Source organism: Schistocerca gregaria, chromosome 4 (genome assembly GCF_023897955.1).
Source record: "Schistocerca gregaria isolate iqSchGreg1 chromosome 4, iqSchGreg1.2, whole genome shotgun sequence".
Classification (NCBI taxonomy): domain Eukaryota; kingdom Metazoa; phylum Arthropoda; class Insecta; order Orthoptera; family Acrididae; genus Schistocerca; species Schistocerca gregaria.
Window position 1 is genome coordinate 242,221,537 of NC_064923.1, and position 22,038 is coordinate 242,243,574.

The 22,038-nt window shown below is 43.3% G+C and overlaps 1 protein-coding gene across 2 annotated transcripts in view; it reads right to left on the bottom strand.

Moving 5' to 3' along the window:
- LOC126267144 (uncharacterized) overlaps positions 1 to 22,038 on the bottom strand; it is a 296,096-nt gene that overhangs the window by 116,713 nt on the left and 157,345 nt on the right. For both annotated transcript variants that reach the window (XM_049972072.1, XM_049972073.1), the window contains exon 2: positions 17,657 to 17,831. In XM_049972072.1, the coding sequence (XP_049828029.1) occupies positions 17,657 to 17,818 (162 nt within the window). In that variant the 5' untranslated portion in view covers positions 17,819 to 17,831. The remainder of the gene's footprint in view (positions 1 to 17,656; positions 17,832 to 22,038) is intronic.

A 22,038-nucleotide genomic window follows, 5' to 3' on the forward strand; every position in this document is an offset into this window, starting at 1 on the left:
AAACACAGTACGGTGCTTATAATGGCGTGTTTCTCGCCTTAAAGGCATGCATCAGTTCATCACGCCCTATCCCAAAGTGAACTAACACTCCGACATTTACAGCGTGTACTTAAAGCGAAACTGATTTGCACCTTCCAGGTAGCGCTACTAGGCCACTCTTGCGCGACTGGCGTCAAATCTGAATACACATCATCTGTCACATATAGAAACACGCCTACCAACTTTCGTTTATATAGCACAACTTGCTGTTGGTTTTGCTTTTTTTTTTTCGTCAGTTTATTTTATTTCCAACGGCAACCGAAAGTGCTAAAAATAGTGATGACAGTAAGAATGGAACCTTCACTTCCGAGGAACACACCAGAGAGCCGCCACGCCAAACAGTTGTCTTGATTCTAGCGCCTGAATCAGACGCTGTTCAGAAAGCGTCTCACGGCCACTCTGAACATCGTGGCGTACTGTGGTCCATAGGGATTTGTAGCAAAGGAGTGGAAAACAGGATCCCTTTCGTCCGTACCGTCAAAGAATAACCGTTTTAAGCGTAAGTGTGCCATTGTGGAACGTATCAGACGCCTGGCGATCCGATCTCCTGTGATCAAGGTTACTTTAACTACTGGCTACTGTTGGTGATTTGGCACCACCAAATACGCGGAGTTTCCATGTGAAGTAAGCACGATTTGCATTCTGTTATGTCTCAAATGTGGGAGTATCATGACTAAAAAAGTGCCTCATCATTAGACAAACCGCTGGAAGGCACATGCTAGAAAATGATGAGTACAATGATTCACTTCGCTGACCGCCTGGGACACGTACAGCCAGCAGCTATCTGGATTTGAGTGGTCGTCGTGAACTAAAGATCCATGCTCTCTGTCATGTCCGACACTAGTGTATGTTTCTTATAAGCCTACTTTGTGTATTTTTGTTTAGAGGCTTCTCTGGTTTCTTTCGATGTACCCTGTGTGACTCGGCATGGATATGTTGTTACTGAACGCTTTTCTTTGGTTTTGTTGGTAACTCCAGTCCCAGCATGCACAGTAGTGGGGTAAGAGTACGAATTTCTGATTTTACTACGAAATATTCTTAAAAACTTGTCGCAATATTATATCAATTATGCATGCAATACCTAGTTAGATATCTTTTTAACACTGTGTAAACTTTGTCGTCCAGCATGTGGACTAATATACGAGGGTCAGTCAAAAAGTAATGCCTCCTATTTTTTTTTCTACATTTAATTGTCAGGAAATTTAAATGCAATTACATAGGTTGAAAACCACAACATTGAGGATCATTTTGTCATTTTTCAATGTAATCTCCGCCCATCTCTACAGTTTTGGTCCATCTTTGAACAAGGGCATGTATCCCAGCACGGTAAAAATCACAGCTCTGCTTCCTAAGCCATTGACGCACGGATGTTTTGACGGCCTCCTCATCTTCAAAATGAATCCCACGATGAGCTTCTTTTAGTGGCCCGAACAGATGGAAGTCTGATGGTGCCAGGTCAGGGCTGTATGTGGGATGAGGCAAAACTTCCCATCCAATTTTGACAATCTCGTCAGAGGTGTGACGACTGGTGTGTGGTCTTGCATTGTCATGCAAAAGAAGAACATCTGCCATTGATTTTGTTGGGCGAACTCGCCGAAGACGTGTTTTAAGTTTTTTGAGGGTTGTGACGTATTGAACAGAATTTATTGTGCATCCCTGCTCCAAAAAATGAACCAGAATGTTGTGTGGAGTTACTGCACTCACCGGCCTGCCGCTCCGCTTTTCGTCAGTCAACGGTGTTTGCCCTTCAGCTTCCTTACAACGACGAACCCATCGTCTAACAGTGCTGACATCCACTGTCACAACACCATACACCTTCTTCAGTCTTTCATGAATGCGTATGGGCGTTTCACCTTCTGCATTCAAGAATTCAATCACACAACGCTGTCTCAAACGAACATCGATGTCGGCCATCTTACAAACTTCTGCTGTGCTGCCACCTGTTGACACAGAAAGTTACTACTGCAGTGGATTGCAGAAGAAGGTTTGAGGAATGGCGCCAAATTCAAATTTTTCACTTAACTTGATTTTTTTAAGTAGAAAAAAAATGGGAGGCATTACTTTTTGACCGACCCTCGTAAGTTTAGGAAGATACTATATGTTCTTTCGGACATGTCCGCCACGAAGATCTCTTAGAATGAAATGATAATTAAGCAAGACACTAAGCTGTCGACAGGCGTTGATATACATCAATGGGGACAGTTGAAAATGTGTGCCCCGACCGGGACTCGAACCCGAGATCTCCTGCTTACATGGCATACGCTATATCTGCCTAAGCCATGTAAGCAGGAGATCCCGGGTTCGTGTTCCGGTCGGAGCACACATTTTCAACTGCCCCCTTTGATGTATATCAACGCCTGTCGACAACTTAGGGTCTTGATGTAATTATCATTTCATAATATAAGTTTAGTTCTCCGAAAGAATACTATTCTGTGCTCTCACCCCATATTGTGGGGTAAGAGTGCGCTGGCCTGGGGAACTCAGTCCACACTGAAGAAAAAATTATTACAAATAAGTACACAGCGAAATAAATTAGGAACTGCCCATGCTGAAGCCATTTCAAAAAATTAAATATCGTAATGATCTGAGAGTCTAGCAAAAAAGTTTTTCGAGGGGGAATGCAGTGCTGTTGTTTTGCTTGTTATATGTCAAATGAAAAAGTTGACCAGAATCGGCTTTAAGGCAGCCTCCGAAAACGCGAAAGCTTTGCATACTTTGCCATATTCAGCTATTTTCAATAAGCTCAAGAGCATGGTGGTGGAGTGGCTCTGTTAATGTCTATCAAGTTCATATTCACCGCCAGTTTACGGGAAACGCCTTCATACACAATGGTAGGGAGAGGTGGGCTATATAGTGGCGCGGCAACTGTCATCATAGGAAAGTTAGACACGAGCAGAAATGATTACCGAGGAAGTTAACACAGTACACAAATGATTTACTTAAGTTTTATTTTTCTAAGTGTTCGAAAACTCACTACAGATAATGCAGCAAGAAATAGAGTCCAGCTCTCAACAAGTTCTCTGAACTAAGCACGAAGGATGGTGTTGGAGCCCCAACTAGGCGGATTCTGCGTAGTATAACATAGCACAGTGGCTCCGAACGCGAGGGGCCGTCTCGGCTGCCGCAGGCCGTCCTACATCGTGGAGGGAGACGGCGCTCGTGTTAGGGAGCCGCTGGAGGCATAGCTCAATGGGCTCACACCATGGCGTACGCCAGATCCCACGTAACCGCTATCCGTGTCTGACGGAAACTTGCAGTTCCGGTTTTAACCGCGAAGCCCGTGACGAGGTATGGATCAAAGATACCATTGCCACGATGGAAGACGTGATTATATCCCAAGTGTATTTAAGAAGTAGGTGTTTTTGGAAAAAATCACTACCCAAGGGAAGAAAAACTACGGAAATGAGAAAATAACGAAGTTCTCTAAGATAAATACTGAGGCATCTGAAGTAAGTAAACACAAAAATGATTAAATACACTAGAATGAGCTACACAAGTTGAAGTACAGGTTGTGGAGTTAGCAAATAGTACTCGGTCAGAAAGCATGCACTGCGCACACCCCATCAGATCTGTGTACTTTTAGCCAGTCCCGCTATTTACCCTTTCGGCAATCTACATATAACAAACGCAACAGAAGCCACGGAGATCAAAGACGGCACTGGAAGCTAACAGATGTCTTCTCCGATACCGCGTTTTTCTTATTTTTAGATACATTAGATTCACGTACCACTCAACCAAACTTATATAAATTTTACATTGCAAACGTAACAAAAGTGACTTCTCGCATTCCCTCCATCTGTAAGTGGCGGACTGTCACGAACTTCCAGACTGCAACTTACGTAAAGTGGAAGAGAGAAGGTGAGTGATGTAGCGAGAGGGAATTACTTATGTATGATAAATCCCTTCCCTCGGACATTTCTTCCCTTCATACCTCTTCTGTGTTACCGCAGATGACATTTCACTCATCTCATTTGTACTAAGATTGTAGTACACGCCTCGTACCTAGTGGAATACATAAGTTCAGAACCTGCAATATTATTATAGTTGCTGTCCCCTGCGCAGAAAACGGCAAGTAGGTTGTCTAATCGTTATCTTGAGGCTATAGTGAACTGTTAGGATGCCACTCGCCTTTTGTACTAGCAGAACACAAGGAAAAGCACAAATAATTTCCATTCTTCACGCTTTGAAAGAATATAAAAAAATGAACTGCCGTTTTCCGTAATTATTTTCAAACGAATTTTCAATTACATGCCCAAAAAGAGTACAAATATCGATGGCGGCACACAACATGTCTGTACTTTGAGACTCTCGAACCAGCTATGATCTTACATCCTAACCACCTCGCCCACCATCCAAGTTACGCGCGACCTGAACATCTCCCAAGCACTTGGTCTGCCTTTTCACTTCGCAGTTGTTTATTATTCTGCTCGTAACTGACACTTCTGAAATAATGAAATGATAGCCTGTTATTGAGAAATGCATTTATATTAAAGGCAGGTAAATTCACTGTTTAGTTTTTCTAATATTCATAACAGAAGTTTATCATTTTGGTGCGCTACTTCTGAACGCAACAGCCAATAGTTAAAGATGACCACAATTTAGGCTCTTTTTCTCACTATACTGAGGCATCTGTCATCGGTACCTCACACCACATTACATCATCTTCCCACCGTTGCCTTCTCAGCTGCTCTAAAAGCAGCTTCTTGTAGCTGAATATGACGGCTGTAACGCGAGAAACATTACAAACTGTGCGCTGCGTGGTGAGAGAATCGTGAAATTCTGTTTTAGAGACTTGAAAGCTAAATGTCTGTTCTCTTGCACCACACGTACGTTCACCCCCACCAACACTATCCCATTGTTAATTTTTAATTACGTTTATATGCAGACTGAAGCAACGAATGAAAATTCGTATCAATATCGGGTCTCGAACCCAGGTCTCCTGTTCACTAGACACAAGCGCTAACCACTACGCAATCCTGACACACTGGCTTTGCCTGCCTCCTCAGTCCCAGTTCTCTATCACGCCTCATATCCCTTGGTATTCCCTATAAACTCAAACAGCATAGCGTAGGCTCTCCAACTTTATTGGAATAGCACGTAAGCATTGAATCAATTGGCCTGACTGAAACCCAGGCATAAAAGCTGTAATCAAACGAAACTATGGTTTCATGGACCTCTGTTTAGTCTCAAACATCTGTGATGTATGTACGAACTACCAACCTACCCTGGCGCAGTAACTTTGCACAATTGGACACAGTACCCTAGTGCTTCTCCCTTGTCAATCCATATTCCCATTCACCCATCTGCACAGTTGGTATTTCCCCTAAACTCCAACAGCATTGCAGACGCTCTCCAACTGCGGTGCATTAGCAGCTCTGCATCGAACTAAATTGGGAATCCTGCCTGAAACCTAGGCATAGGTGCTTTAGTCAAATGAAACTACTTGTCTCCAGAGACCTTTCCCCAGTTTCGAACATCTATGATTAATAACGGGTGATCAAAAAGTCAGTATAAATTTGAAAACTTAATAAACCACGGAGTAATGTAGATAGAGAGGTAAAAATTGACACACATGCTTGGAATGACATGGGGTTTTATTAGAACCACCCCATATTGAAAGATCTCTTGCGTGCGTCGTTTGGTGATGATCGTTTGCTCAGCCGCCACTTTCATTATGCTTGGCCTCCCAGGTCCCCAGACCTCAGTCCGTGCGGTTATTGGCTTTGGGGTTACCTGAAGTCGCAAGTGTATAGTGATCGAACGACATCTCGATGGATGCTGAAAGACAACATCCGACTCCAATGTCTCATCATAACTGCGGACATGCTTTAAAGTGCTATTCACAACATTATTCCTCGACTCCAGCTATTGTTGAGGAATGATGGTGGACATATTGAGCAATGCCTGTAAAGATCATCATCTTTGCTCTGTCTTACTTTGTTATGTTAATTATTGCTAGTCTAATCAGATGAAGCGCCATCTGACGGACATTTTTTGAACTCTTATATTATTATTATTATTATTATTATTATTATTATTATTATTATTATTATTATTATTATTATTATTATTATTATTATTATTACGATTGTTCCCCTTTAGGAGAGCGATTGAACTTGAATTCATTATTTCATCTTAGGATGTTTTTCTTCTTTGCTTCCCAAAACCTCCTCATCCTCTCAGAATGCTCCTCCTTCCGTTCCTCTGTCCATTTTTGACCAGGCTGACGCGGTGTTCTTTCGGTGCGATCTTCGAGATTTTTTATGTTGATCTGCTGTAAACCCCTCTGGACTTCTTTCAGCCATTCTGTACCACATTTACTCCTTGTTATAATATTGAATAATTTCTTTGCTGTTCTGGAGTCTTCCATCCTGTAGATGTGTGTGTAAAATTTGGCTCGGCGCTTTCTGATTTCATGTGTTACTATGTTGACCTTTCTATAGAGTTCGATTTGTGGTCTCTCCATCCAAATGCCATTTTTGTTGATTGGACCGTAAATCTTCCTGAGAATTTTCTTTCCTGCTTTTCTATTTCCTTAATTTTTGAATGACCATCAATCACCATTGTTTCAGCTGCATAGATTGCTTCTGGAAGAATCACTGTTGTATAGTGCCTTAATTTTGCGTCTGTCGAAATGCACTTCTTGTTGTAATGCGTCCATGTTAGCTTGTAGCTCTTCTGGAGCTTGGTGATTCTTTGTTCATTGGCAATTCGGTTTAATACTGAGGACTGTATAGTTTCACCGAGGTATTTAAAATGGCAGACTTGTGCAATTTTACCATATTTTGTTATTAAAGGGGATTTACTTTCTGGCTGCCTTTCCATATATTGGTTTTTTTCATAAGGTATCTTCGTCCTGTTTTTTGTGAAACTTCATGTAGTTTTTCCACTGCGTGATTCGCTTCTGTTCTGTTATTGGTGATAATTGCAATATCGTCAGCGAAAGCAAGGCACTTGACTTTAATTCGGTTCTCTTTCTTGATACAAATTTGGATACCCTTTACGTGAGGTTCCCATTCCCTGATTATCTTTTCTAGAACAACATTGAAAAGGATTGGGGATAGTCCGTCCCCCTGTCGGACTCTAGATTTGATTTCGAAGGGTTCTGATACTTCGCCCATGAATTTCACTTTAGCCGTTGTTCCTGTAAGTGTCTGTTCTGTGATTTTTCGTGTCTTTCGGTCGATCCCAAATTCTTCCATGATTTTAAACAGGGTTCCACGGTCCACTGAATCATATGCTTTCCTGAAGTCGATGAATGTAACTACTGTGTTCCTGCATTTCCTCATTTGTAATATTGTCTTTAAGCATCAGATCTGTTCCGCACATGAGCGTCCTTTTCTGAATCCGGCCTGGTATTCACCAATTAGTGTATCTGCTTGGGATTCTATCCTGTTTAAAAGCGCTTTGGAAAGGATTTTGTAAGCGACTGGGAGCAAGAAAATTCCTCTGTAACTGTTCATGTCTGTCTTGTCGCCCTTTTTGTGTAGCGGGTGAATTAGAGCGCATTTCCAGTCCTCTGGTATCTGCTCCGTTATCAATATGTCTGACATTATATGGTGTAATTTCTGCATACGTATAGGATTGTTTAGTTTCCAGAACTCAGCAATGATCCCATCTTCTCCTGGTGCTTTGTTATTTTTCAACTGCTTGACTATCTCCATAATTTCTTCAAAATCCGGGGCATGTGAGTGGTGTGGGTGTGTGAATACTGGCGAAGAGAAGACAAGTTTTTCTTGGGGTGGTTCGCAGTTGAGGAGGGAACTGAAATATTGGGCTAAGATTTTGCAGTTATTTTTCGTGTTGTTTTCAAAGAGCCATCGGGTTTCTTGAAGCACAAACTAGGGGCTTGGTATACCTGTAAGTTTTCTCTGAAAGTCTTATAAAAATTTCTTGTATTATTTTTGATGAAATCCTGCTGGATTTCAGAGAGTCTGTTGTTGTCATATCCCCGGTTTTCTTTTCTAATTATTTAGGAGGTCTGTTTTTGGGTTTTAAGAAAGTTCTCCCAGTTTTCTTCAGTTTTGTGACTGCTAAATTTTTTCCATGCAGTTATTCGATTGTCGACTGCCTCATCGCAGGTTGCATTCCACCAGCGGTGTTTCCTGTTGCGAGGGGGTTGTCCTAATTTGAGGGCTTCCTGTTAGTTTCTTCCAGTCTGTTGATTTTTCCTGAATAATTTGCATAATGATTTTTTCTTTGTTGAGTTGCAGATATTCCGGATCTGGTTTGGTACTTTCGGGTGACCTTTTTAGCATTCTGTTGGGTTGGAATTTTGTTTTTATATGGAGAAGATGATGATCTGATTCAAAGACACCTTTGCGGGTTCTGATGTTTTGAATTTCTTTTATGTTTTCTTTAGAAATTGTGACGTGGTCTATTTTGTATTCACCCTCTCTAAGACTGGGTGATCTCCATGTGGTTAATTTATGTGCAGGTTTTTGAAATTGGGTACTCATTATTTTAAGTACAAAGTTTCTGCAGAAGTTATTAGTTTTACACCATTCTTGTTGGTACGTTTGGTGTGGGGTCCAGTGGTATCTCTGATTTTTTTTTCTTCCCTAATTGTACGTTAAAATCGCCTACTAAGATTTTCACGTGGTGCCTAGGTACTTTATTTGTTGTTTCTTCTAGTGTTTCCGAGAAATTGTCTACTGTTTCAAGTTAGATTTTATTGTGGTGATTTGTGGGGGCGTGCACATTGATCAGAGTGTATGCTTTATTAGCTGATTTTACTGATAACAGGGAGACTCTTTCATTGGGAGACGTGAAGTCAATAACTGAGTCGAGTACGGAAGTGTGTACGGCGAATCCTGTTCCGAAAAGTGGTAGTTTGTCTCTTACTTTTATGGCAGGTTTGCCCTTGTAGATCCGGTAATTTTCTGTGTTAAAGTATCCTTCATCTGTGAATCTTGTAAATTAGATTAGATTAATACTAGTTCCACGGATCATGAATAGGACATTTCGTAATGATGTGGAACGAGTCAAATTTTGTCTCTTGCAGTGCAGTGACATTCAGGTTAAATTTTCCCATAGCGTTGGTAAGTTGCTTCAATTTGCCTGTTTTAGTGAGGGTGTTCACATTAATTGTACCAATAAAAATTTTACGTTTCGTTTTGAGAATGTGAGGAGTTTTTGAGAAGCTCCGATTCTTCTCCGCATGGTGTCCCTGATCCCCCAGAATCCGATGATCAGGTGAATCCAGTCTATCGACTGGTACCTGGGGTAGTGACTCTGTAGTCGTATTTCCCATCATGCGTTCAAGTTGAATTTTAGTTTTTATGGTGATCTCTGTTGAGACCACAGGTATACGACTCGATTTTTGAGTTCGAGAAGATTTTGTGCAGCCGCCTCAACTAGAGGAACAGACGCTGGCCACTGGCCACCAGATGCTGAACAGACACCACTGGGTTTATTGGTTTTTGGTCCGCCCTGGGACCCGGGGAGGCGCCCGATGGGGATACCAACAACCCCACACGGGTGAACTTTATATATATATATATATATATATATATATATATATATATATATATATATATATAAAGGTTCTAATAAAACCCGTAATTCCAAGCATGTGTGTCAATTTGTACCTCTCTATCTACATTATTCCGCGATTTTCTCAGTTCTCAAATTTATACTTACTTTTTAATCACCCGGTATTGCAGACTGCAGTGACTAATTAAAATTTTATAAAGACCAATACTCGAACCCCGGTCTCATGCTAACTACGGAGGTGCGATGATCACGACACAATCCTGGCACATTGGTTTCGCACAACTGCACGGACTGTCCTAGCACCCCCACGCTGTGGTGGGAATGGGAACTTCAATCTAGGAGGAAAGTGTGCTAGGGCAGCAGGAGACTCGAGTTCGAATCCCGGTCTTCGTAAAAATTTTCTTTTGTCGCTTCAGTCTGCATACAGATATCACAGATGTTTGAGACTTGTAACAGTTTCACGTGTTAATTTTTGACCTGTTTCTAAAATCGAGAAGTAGCCCCTATCCTTTACTGTCCTACTGAATCGGAGAACATCGAAACAGGGTAAGAAGCTAATGCGTTGAGGAGGATGTTAATTTAAATACCAATGTTTTGATAATATCACCTGTCCTGTAAGTTAGGGAAAGATCTGCAGTAACAGTCGTCTTGCAGTGGCCGCTAGCAAAGATGAAAGGGCACTACAACGTATACTGAAATTAACAAACTTATTGTCCTGTGAGCTTACATAACGTCTTCTTTGTCATGCGTAACTACAGGGAACAACACTGCATAAGCATATAATATATAGCTGCCGCTTAAGTTGACGCCTGTACTTCAGCAAACCGGATTGCTGATCGGGGAACGTTGGAGCTGGCGCCCATTACTGATGGGGGAAGCTGTGAGTCCGTTTATGCGCAGTAATCCGTCAGCGGCAATCCGCTGAGCGCGGCTCCGCGAGATGGCATTATCGGCGCGGGGCGTGTATAATTGAGCGGCATGGCGCCTCCGCAGTGCCGGCAACGGGGGGAAGTCCCGTACACCCGGTAGCTGGGGGAAGTCCCGCAGCATGCAGCCTGCAGCTGCGCAGCTGGGCGCCCGAATTTGGCGGCGGTCACGTCGCACCACTCCACTGCGACCTCATTAACAGCTGCCGCTGCCGCCAGCCGGCAAAAGAACTCCACGTCTTGCACTTGTCACCCGCGTCGCCTTGCCGAGAAAAGTTTGCTGCAACGGGCACTTCGTCTTCTTATTTCTCTTCCTCTCCTCCAGTTAAAGGGCTAGATCTCGAGCTCTAACCTTCTGTGCTTAAAACGTGCCTTCCCTCTCTTTGCCTACCTTCCTTGGCTCTCATCCAAAAGTTAATCCGGTTAGCTATCTTTCGTTGAGTTGTGAATAACTTCCCATTCCACACTATAGTGGTCGTGACGAAACTAGGTTGGTAAGGCCGTATTACTTACTTACAGCATTATCAATTTGTGATAATTTCGAATCTTATTAAAATTTCTCAAATAGATAGTTGATATGTCTCTTTTTAGTTCAGACTGCAATCAAGTACTTTCCAAAAGAAAATTCTTGCCAGAGCCTACGACAAATAAACACTGATGTTACAAGAAACTTATGATTTTAAGTCAGTGAGCAGAAAATTAACACACACGCTCTGAGAAAAATTTATGAATAATGTCAACGTTTAAGGCTTGTAAAATCATTTCGCCGCTATTGTATTTGGTTTCAGCGAGAATGTTGTTAAGGTAACTTTGGAAACATCAGAGACTTCATTATTATACCGCGTCAACCGACAAACTCTGGAAGGTTGTAAGGGTTGTAGGGGACATCAAAACAAATATTTTTCCCGAATGTCGTTTTTTCCTATGAGGAGTATTTAAACTGGTAAAGGAAGATTTCTCTGGCGGCAAATTAATTAAACCAACAAAGACTTTTCTATTTTTTTATGACCAAGAGAGAACACATTAACACCGCCCAATTTTAATAAAATTAGATTTTCAAAAATGCTTCCATTGACACGGAAACAAAAGTTACTCCATCGGATCATGTTCTGTCTGACACGGGCAAAACCCCACGAGTATCCTGAATTGTTCCTGCTGCTGCTACTATCCGGGCAACCAGATACTCTTATGATGCAACATGAGTTGCGTAAACACGGTTGCGCATCTCTCCCCACACAAAAAAGTCCACGGGGGACATATCTGGGGGTCGAGCAGGCCATGGTACAGGACCACCTCTGCCAATCCTCGTTTCTGGGAACTGTCGGTCCAGGAATCGACGCACATGACCTCTGAAATGTGCCGGCACCCCGTCATGTCGGAACCACATGCGTTGTCTTGTAGGGAGCGGGACGTCTTCCAGCAATTCTGGAAATGCTCTGGCGAGAAAATTGTAATAGTGCCCGCCATTTACTGGCCTAGGTAGCAGATAACGGACCAATTAAACAATCCCCAACAACACCGACCCACACACTAACGAAGAACCGCACTTGATGAGCGCTAGTAACTGTGGCATGTGGGTCATTCTCACTCCAAACATGCGAATTGTGCATATTGAACACTCCATCACACCCGAACGTTGCTTCGTCGGTAAACAACACAGAAGATGGGTATGTAGGATGCATTTCACACTGTTCCAGGTACCACTGCCAAAACTGTGCTCTGAGTGGATAATCAACTGGTTCCACGTTGTGGACACACTGTAAATGAAATGGCCGTAACAATTGCTCTAGAAGGACTGTTCTTACATTCGTCTGATTCGTCCCAATGTTACGTGCAATTGCACGAGTGCTGATCGAAGGATCCCGCTCCACATGCTGCAGAACAGCTTCCTCAAATTGCAGCGTTCTTAGCGTGCGACGGCGTCCCTGTCCAGTAATATGCTAAATGTCCCGGTCTCACGCAGGTGTTGGTACACAGCAGCAAAGGTCGTATGATGCGGGATACGGCGATTAGGATATTGTTGGTGATAAGTCCGCTGTGCAGCCCCTCCGTTGTGGTGCGTTACGTAGTACGCACAAAGCATATCTGTGCACTCGCTCCAGGTGTACCGCTCCATTAGTAAACAGAGACAATGCACTACTACACCGGCGGACAGCAGTTGCCTACAACTGAAGAGCGTAATATGGCCTCCACCAGTTTAAATAATCCTTTCAGGAAAAAATGACATTAGTCTCTCATATATATAGGGTGTTACAAAAAGGTACGGCCAAACTTGCAGTAAACATTCCTCATACACAAATAAAGAAAGGATGTTATGTGGACATGTGTCCGGAAATGGTTAATTTCCACGTTAGAGCTCTTTTTAGTTTCGTTCTTCCACCTACGCTCAATGGAGCACGTTATCATAATTTCATACGGGATACTCTACCTGTGCTGCCAGAACATGTGCCTTTACAAGTACGACACAACATGTGGGTCATGCACGATGGAGCTCCTGCATAAACACTGTTGTTTACAGTACGGCCTCTTCCAATTTGGGTCTGCGTCTCTCCTTGAAGCATCACAATCACGCCTGCTCACGGTGACGTTACCTCTCCCTCGAAGCCGACAATCTGTTGCGGCGGAAAGGGTGTTCGATGGAGTCAGACTTTGTGGATAGCTATCTTGTTGAAGATTGGGAGCAGCTATTCCATTACTATGAGGTTCGCCATCTAGAATGATACGTCGGTGTATTCTGCAAACGCGTAATCGAGTGTATGGTACCACATTTTGACAAAGAGAATATGATAACTCCTACAATATTATTTCAGTGGTACAGGGTGGCACACGAAAAATCGGCCTGGAGTACTAGACTGCTCATTGTCGCTTGCCAATCGTCATCTGTTGTTCCGAAGTTGTTTGAATTTGATTATTTGTTACTTCTTCACTGCCTAATTATTACATGTTTATCTGTTCTGTTCGTTGCGGTCAACAAATCGTGCGTAATTGGCGAGCAGTCTGTAATCGGAGTCGGTTTTTCGTGTGCCGCCTTTCACTGCGATCAGCAACATAATGCTACAACTGGCTAAGCGAAATGTTTTGCAGAATCAAGAAAATTACGAGTGTGTGAGAACTCTGTTATGAATAAAAACTCTGTACTCCAGGGGGAGAGGCCAGTGCCCCCTCTTGGAGCCTTCCACCTTCAGTAACCTACGCTACTAATTTTCAGTTATCATAAGAACCATATACCAAGCACAATAAACGGTGAACGAGTAAAAATGAAAGGTTCCAAAAACGGTACCAGTGAATTAGTTCTCACGTATGAACGACTTAGCCCATTTCTACTGCAAAGCGAGAAATCAGTGTTCAAATCTCCCTCGGGTCCCATTTTTTTTTCCACAAAGTTATGAAGTTTTACGTGTCTGTTCTTGTTGTGTTGTCTTGGCAGTTGTCATGCTATACAATGGTTATAGAATACAAGTCACGTGGTAACAATATATTATCGTATCATGTAGATGTGGCGATAGTAAGGGAAGGCGAGATTACCCACAGACCTCCTACAGAAACGAAAACAGCAAATAAATGGGTGTGAACTGTGATACAACAAAGGAATTCAAGAGTCAAAACTTCCAAAACGGAACGGATACTTGTGTAGAACAAATTGGTGGTACGTTCGTCTGCAGGTCCCTCCCTTACATCTCGTTGCTGCAAACGGCAGCTACACCACGACGCAAACAAATTTGAATATGGAGAACAGAAACGTCAATAACCGAACAGAAATTTAATAATTTTGCGGAAAAAAGAATATGAGGCATGAGGGAGATGCTAACACTGATCTCCTCCGCAATCAACACCGTGACCACATAACCACGACGGCGGGGCTATTCACATTCACTTGATGTTGCACACCTTGAGCTTGGGCAGTTTGCTGTTTTTTATTTTGCTCCTTTTTTTCACAGTTTAGCGCACCTTCTTCCTGTTTTCACACACATCTGTGTTCAGTTTTTGGCGGGCTATCCATGGGGCGATATTAGCACTAAATCTGAGGGGGAGTGGACTATGGGGTGTTTTCCCTTGAGCTGGTGTAAAAAGACGCCAGTGGGCAACGTATGACTGCAAACGAGTGACTAGGTGTGATGAGTTACATTATACCATGTGGCAATCCGACGGATGGGTTTATTTTTGGCGAATGTCTGGAGAACGTTACCTGCCGTCATGTGTAGTGCCAAGAGTGCTGTACGAGGGAGGTGGTGTTTTTCGTGAATAAGGTGTGGTAGCTGCTGAAAATTCTTCTGGGTTGTAGGAGGGGGGGGGGGGGGGCATGGAACTCTTCCATCGCTGACCTTTCGTCCAAGGCTACGTTGGACATCTTCAGAGGTGCTCCTGATTGTGCTGAGTCTTGCCGACTGACTAGTCGGACGTCGAAGAGCACCCTAAATACCATGAAAAAGGTAACGGATCAAATCTGCAAGGTTTTAAGGAAATATAACGTTCGACAGATTTTCAGGCCAACTAAGATTCTAGGCCAAGCACTTCGGTCCGTTAACGATAAACACCCCCCCCCCCCCCCACTCCCCTGTCTGCAAGTGGTGTATACGAGATTCCGTGTACGTGTGGTAACATCTGCAGTGGAACTTTAAAGAGAAGTGTGAATACACGTTTGAAGGAACATAAAAGTCTTTGCCGACTAGGGAAAACACAAGTCAGCCGTGGAGGAACATGCTCTTTAGTCAGGTGATCACGCAGTGAAATTTTCTGAAGCTGAAGTTTTATTTACTATGACGAACTATTATCCACGGCTATATAGAGAAGCCATCGAAATATATAAACATGGGGATAATTTTAACAGAAAAGAAGACGCCATGAAACTCAGCGATATATGGGCAGAGGCGCTACAGAATCGATGCGAAATTTTTATCTTTGACGTACTATGATCGACAATGTTTATCTCTGCTATCACGTGAAATCCCGACCACGCCCACTTTCCACGATATTTAGGTCGCTCTTCGACGTCCGACTCGTCAGTCGACAAGACTCAGCACAACCAGGAGCACCTCCTAAGAGGTCTAACGTAGCCTTGGACGAAACGTCAGGGGTAGAAGAGTTCCATGGACTAATGCCATACATCCCAGAAGAGTTTTCGGCAGCCAAAACTTCGTATTTTTAGTACCTCTATTATGTAGGTACATTTTTAAACAAGCTTCATCTTCGCATTTTCTTTCTCTGTTGTCTCATCGCAATAAAAGCAGCACGAACTCGCGAATGAAGGTGATGGACAAGGAGGCAACGTGTGGACACGAGAACGCGCGTGCAGAAGTGCGATCGTTACTCTAATTCTTGTGCGTAGGTTTTTTTCTGTTGATCTGCCATTAGACATGGGGAGAGTGGTATCGTGTGGACGTACAGTATCTTTACGCAAGCGTTCATCACTAGCAAAAAAAAAAAAAAAATGGTTCAAATGGCTCTGAGCACTATGGGACTTAACATCTGTGGTCATCAGTCCCCTAGAACTTGGAACTACTTAAACCTAACTAACCTAAGGACATCACACATATCCATGCCCGAGGCAGGATTCGAACCTGCGACCGTAGCAGTCCCGCGGTTCATCACTAGCATGTTGAAATACATCACAGTAGGCAAGATTTTGCACCGCTGAAAACTAGTTTAATTTTCATGTATCCATCGCGTGTGGGAAACTGGACGACGGCTGGTCAGTAGGTGAGGACTGATAGTACCACCTTCACCCGTGAGTTTCCAAAATATCTTTGCTCAGTGCGACTAATTTCGTTGCTACACTAAACCGTCATCAGGTAATAATTGGATATACATGCAGGTTGGTGCAGATACAATTATTGCTCATTGTGGAAGTGATGACTGTGCAGTTTAGCACTGAATAACGAAATTTTGATAATGCACCGTTGAAAACAGTACCATCAAATCTCAAGGACTAATTTTTGTTACATTCAATCCTTCTTCGCATATGTCGCGCAAACGCCATAAATGAAGTTTAGCAACAATCGTTCTTCCTGCGCATCATTCGCGATCGGAACAGGCAAAGGAGGTATTGCTTGTGATATGAAAAGTACACTCCGCCACTCAGAGTAAGGTGGCTCCCGGAGTATAGATGTAAGAGGGATGTTAGGTAAGTAATGCAACACATTTTTTCTCGGCCAGTGTCGGTTTGAAAAATTCGGTAACTGTTGTGAGGCACTGTGCATTATCATTAAGTTCCGATATGTGTCGGAGGTATACTAACCTTCGACACGGCGTCTGTAACGGAGTTGCGTTACAAGCAGAGACCTGCCATTTAGTTTCATTTGGCGGTAAACCAGAGTAACGCACATGTTCATAGGTGCTTGCAGACTGCATACGGAGAACTGGCAGTAAACAAACTGACGGGAAGTAGTTAGGTGAGCCGATACCAGCAAGATCACGCAAAGCTGTCAGATTTACCGTGTGCTGGCCGGTCACACATAGCCGAGACTCCTGCACTGAAGAAATGACTTGAGCGTGTCTTCGAAGCCACAAAAATGCAAGCGATCATCATCTTCTTCGTGAGAACCCGAACCTGAGAGAAGTTTGCACATCCTAGAGGAGCTCACAAAACTTCATTTGCTGTTCTTCCTCGTCCCCCTTACGGCCATAGTCTCGCTCCTTAAATCAATTTGGTCCAATGAAGGAAGCACTCTGCGGAAAGCAGTATGTGGGTGACGAGGAGGTTAGTGATGCTGCAATACGTCGACCAGTAAATTGGTACCATGGGGGCAAAATGTTCAAATGTGTGTGAAGTCTTATGGGACTTAACTGCTAAGGTCATCAGTCCCTAAGGTTACACACTACTTAACCTAAGGACAAACACACACCCATGCCCGAGGGGGGACTCGAACCTTCGTCGGGACCAGCAGCACAGTCTATGACTGCAGCGCCTTAAGACGCTCGCTAATCCCGCGCGGGCCATCGGAACAGACAGTACCTCCCATTAAGGTGGTTTAAGGCCGTGTCATTGACCGGAGATAAGTAGTAAAATTGTGTTCTGTAGAGGAAAAGTGTGAGGGAAATATGGTGTACTGGACTCTTGAATAAAGCGAAAGTACTTTACGAAAAAAGATATTTTGCACCACTTACTGAATGCTGCTAGTAGATGTGGAAGAGAGCAATTTTAAAAAAATATTAATCCTCGAGTCAGCTTATCGTGCAGAAAGCCGAGTGGTACTCACAGGGGTAGCGAGGTCGCAGACCTCGTAAGGCAGCAGCGGTTCCTCCGAGCAGTCCTCGCCGTCGTCCTGCAGGAAGGGCGGCCGCGGGGGCGGAGGCACGAGGAAGCGCGGCGGGGGAGACCCGGGGCAGTGCTGGCAGGCGGCGGCGCGCTCCGGCGACATGCTGCGACCGCTCCTGCGGGCACACAGAGGACGGGCCTGCAGCGTGAACTGTCTGCTACTCTGGCGCTACGTGCATTGGGCGTGGCAGGGGGAGCAACCTGTCCACACTCCATCAGCAAGTGCATCAACGAAATTATCACTACCAGAGATATAACGCGCGGCAAAAACAGTACCACTGTCAGCTACAACACTCCACTTACCCTACCACGACCTAGGAAGGCTTAGTGTGTAATAGTGTAAATAGGCTCTTTAGGTCTTTATGTTGGTAACGCCATGTAGCGCTCTGCATGAGAATCACTGACTGTGCTTGTGTTAACGTGCCACAGCAATGCCTGCGCGACGTGCATGGCGTCGTCGCTGGCGGCGCAGTGTACCTGTATATCGCAGTTGATATTGACCTTGCAGGTCAATTTAATAAGCAGCAGTTGATCGGAGGCCCGAATGTATTTCGTGGACTCCATCTGAACTTTACCTGTGATGTACAGGCAGTGTTTGGAGGTAGTACTTGGCTCACACTTGGGACAATCAAGCAGATTATGGTGGCCTTGAAGCTTTTCCAGATGCTAACATTCTGACTTGGAAGACATGGAGTATATCGGAGACTACAGCATTGTTGGCTAAACAGCCTTATGGTATTCTAGTTCCAAGCATGCCATTTGTTTTGAGTACTAGGAAGAAGAAGAAATTAAATGCTGATTAGTACCTGTTTATATGGGCCAAAGTTGGTTTTTGCTATTGTAGTGTTGCAGTTGGAGGTGAGCGGAAAGCAATGTTGGATGTGGGGAGAGAGATGGCAAAATTTTGAGAGCGGACGATTTGGACGTGTGTCCATCAGAAAGAGTTAATTTGGAATACTGGATATCATGAACTGATATATGACTTATTAAGGTAAATACATTGTTTGTTCTCTATCAAAATCTTTCATTTGCTAACTATGCCTATCAGTAGTTAGCGCCTTCAGTAGTTAGAATCTTTTATTCGCTGCCAGTATTGGCGCACGCTTTATTGCAGTAGTTTGAGTGACAAAGATTTTTGAGGTGTAGGTGATTCTTGAAAGGTATAGGTTATTGTTAGTCGGGGCCATTCTTTTGTAAGGATTATTGGATGTCAGATTGCGTTGTGTTAAAAAAAAAATATTGTGTCAGTTTAGTGATGATCAGAATAAGTAGACAGAGAAATGTCTGAGTACGTTCAGTTTTGCTCAAATAACTTAAGAGGTTTATCAACACACTAATTCATTAATTTTCCAAAGGAGACGTTTCAGTAGAGCGGTCAGCACCGAAATCAACGAAATTATCAGTACCAGCCGGCCGAGATGGCCGAGCGGTACTAGGCGCTACAGTCTGGAATCCTGCCTCGGGGATGGATGTGTGCGATGTCTTTAGGTTAGTTAGGTTTAAGTAGTTCTAAGTTCTAGGGGACTGATGACCACAGAAGTTAAGTCCCGTAGTGCTCAGAACCATTTGAACCACTTTAACCAGTACCAGGGCATACAGCGGGCCAAAGCAACATCTATATTAACTTTCAAATGGTTCAAATGACTCTGAACACTATAGGACTTAACAACTGAGGTCATCAGTACCCTAGAACGTAGACCTACTTAAGCCTAACTAACCTAAGGACATCACACACATCCATGCCCGAGGCAGGATTCGAACCTGCGACCGTAGCGGTCGCACGGTTCCAGACTGTAGTGCCTAGAACCGCTCGGCCACCAAGTCGGCTATTAACTTTCAATCAGCTGCAGTACACCATACCGCTCTTACTGAACAATGTAACATCTCCGATTCTCATATTCAAGCATGGAACCGCCTGCCACGAACTATCGATACCGTATCACCCAAGGCCCTTCTGCACTAAATATCGTTCACCAAATCTTGACAGCTGAAGTTCTTGCAATAAGACACGCACTCAGATACGCAAAGTATAATGTGGATTATATTCTCTTAAAACAAATTTGCGGAGCTCTTAGAGATTGTAACATCAATCCTGAAGCTTGGAAACGAAGTACTACCACTTCGATGTACACGAACAAATCTATCAGAATTTAACTTCTCTGTGGGGCATTCTGGAATCAGAGACAACGACATCGCTGACCAATTAGCAAAGCAGGAGATCCCGGGTTCGAATCCCAGTCGGGACACATATTTTCATCTGTCCCCATCGAGATATATCAACAATACCTGTCGGCAGCTGAGGGTTTCAATTAATTATCAATTAGCAAAGAGTTCCATCACGGAGGATTCCCCTTCTTTGTACATCTACTTTACTCAGACTTCCTAATAATTGTAACTAAATGATTGTTTCGACGATAGGCAATGAAAATCTCGTAACTCCATTTTGTTAAATTTTACGGGAGAAGCAAAAGCGGTTTCTTGAAAATAATATAAAGTGATACATAGTAAGTTGCTACTTGCGTAACTATACAGCAGAAACCCAGTTATTGACAAATTAGGGAGATCCATGCACTGTCAAATCTCTCTTTGACAACTGGATGCTGGTTATCGAAATTACAAGGTTGTCACAGACTGAGTTACGAGGTTTCCATTACCTACCATCGACTTGGTATTTAGTATCAGTTCTGGGAAACCTCTCAGATTGCGAAAGTGTAAAACCTTGCACAGATTCATCAATGCATTCGCAAAAGAACATGGTATTCACTTGAAACATTCACGACTACATACAAGATCAGTCATAATAATACGAAATGAACACGCGTGTACCAGGCACATCCCTACCAAAACAAAATTTTATCACTTCCATAGAGCGAAGATCAGCCCTCAGAATTTGCAGATCTAAGTCATCCACTGCTCGGCTGTTATCGCTACACCAGTCAGTACACTAAACTGTATTAAGCAATCCTCATACTGGGAATCCCCCTACCAGCAAGAGACAACCAAAAATCTACATCCATATCGCAGATACTTTTAAGAGACATATTTACCGCTAAATTCCAAGATCTGGAGAAACCAAGTCACAGCAATAGCAATATTCGAGTGCGCTCACAGGTCCACACCGGCATATGCTACCAGAGGAAGAAATCGTATCAGTCATCTTCTAGTTGGTTACTTGTGTACAGTGTTAATCCCGTGCCCCATCTGCTATTTAATTCCAATGTTGAACAACATAGAATTCGCTACAGTAAACAATGATTTCCTATCATTAACGTCCTTAGCACAAGTTACATGTTTATCTTATTTGTAGTAACAGTATGCAATTAAGCAATAGTGAGATTTATCGAAAATTGCTAGTAACATAACTCATATGTAATTGTGAAGTATTAAATAACGATGTGATGGGTTCACTATATGAGCAGCTAGACGCCAAATAAATACAACAAAAAATACATGTTTCCTAGTCAAGCGTGATCCTGGCACCCGCTCGGACATGGGGTAGATTAGCAGCCAAACGCCAAATAAATACAACAACAAAAAATACATATTTCCTGGTCAGGCGTGATCCTGGCACCCGCTCGGACATGGGGTAGATTAGCAGCCAAACGCCAAATAAATACAACAACAAAAAATACATGTTTCCTAGTTCGGCACCCGCTAGGACATGAGGTAGCAAGTAACTCGTTGCTCGAGGACAGTATCTCATGAGCGAGACGATTGGAACATACTCGAAGCGGGAAGGCCGAATATAATAATGGAAGGCCTGCAATGAAAACCGCACGCCTGATAAGTAAACGTTTAGTGAGTTCATTATTTTCATCTCTGCATTTTCTGCCCTACTTGCTCACGAATACTTATGTAGTACACTGGTGCGCTAAACTTAAGATTGAAAATAACTTTCGCAAGATGTGTAGTCTCTATCAAATAATGAAGCTTGATGAAATCTGGACATACATAGAATGAACTGTTGCAGTGTAGTAAAAGAAATACGCAGTGAGACGAAGAGAAATGAGACGTTTACTCAAAGACAGCAATCACAATAAAGTCTCCGCAATTTCTGATGGTCCCCTGACATTACAGAAGACGCTACGAGGTACTTAATACTATATGTGATCACCACAGATGGCAATGATTGTTGTGCAACGTACTCCCATGTTGGCAACGAGGATGGTAAGGAGTTCTTGTGTTGGAAGCGTTCCATTCCCTCACCAGTGCCGTCGACGTCACTGGATGGTCGTTGGTACAGGTAGACGTGTAGCAATATGTGTACCCAATACCTCCCACAACCGATTCGATCTATGTCGGAGGAACGGCAGGTCAGTCTGT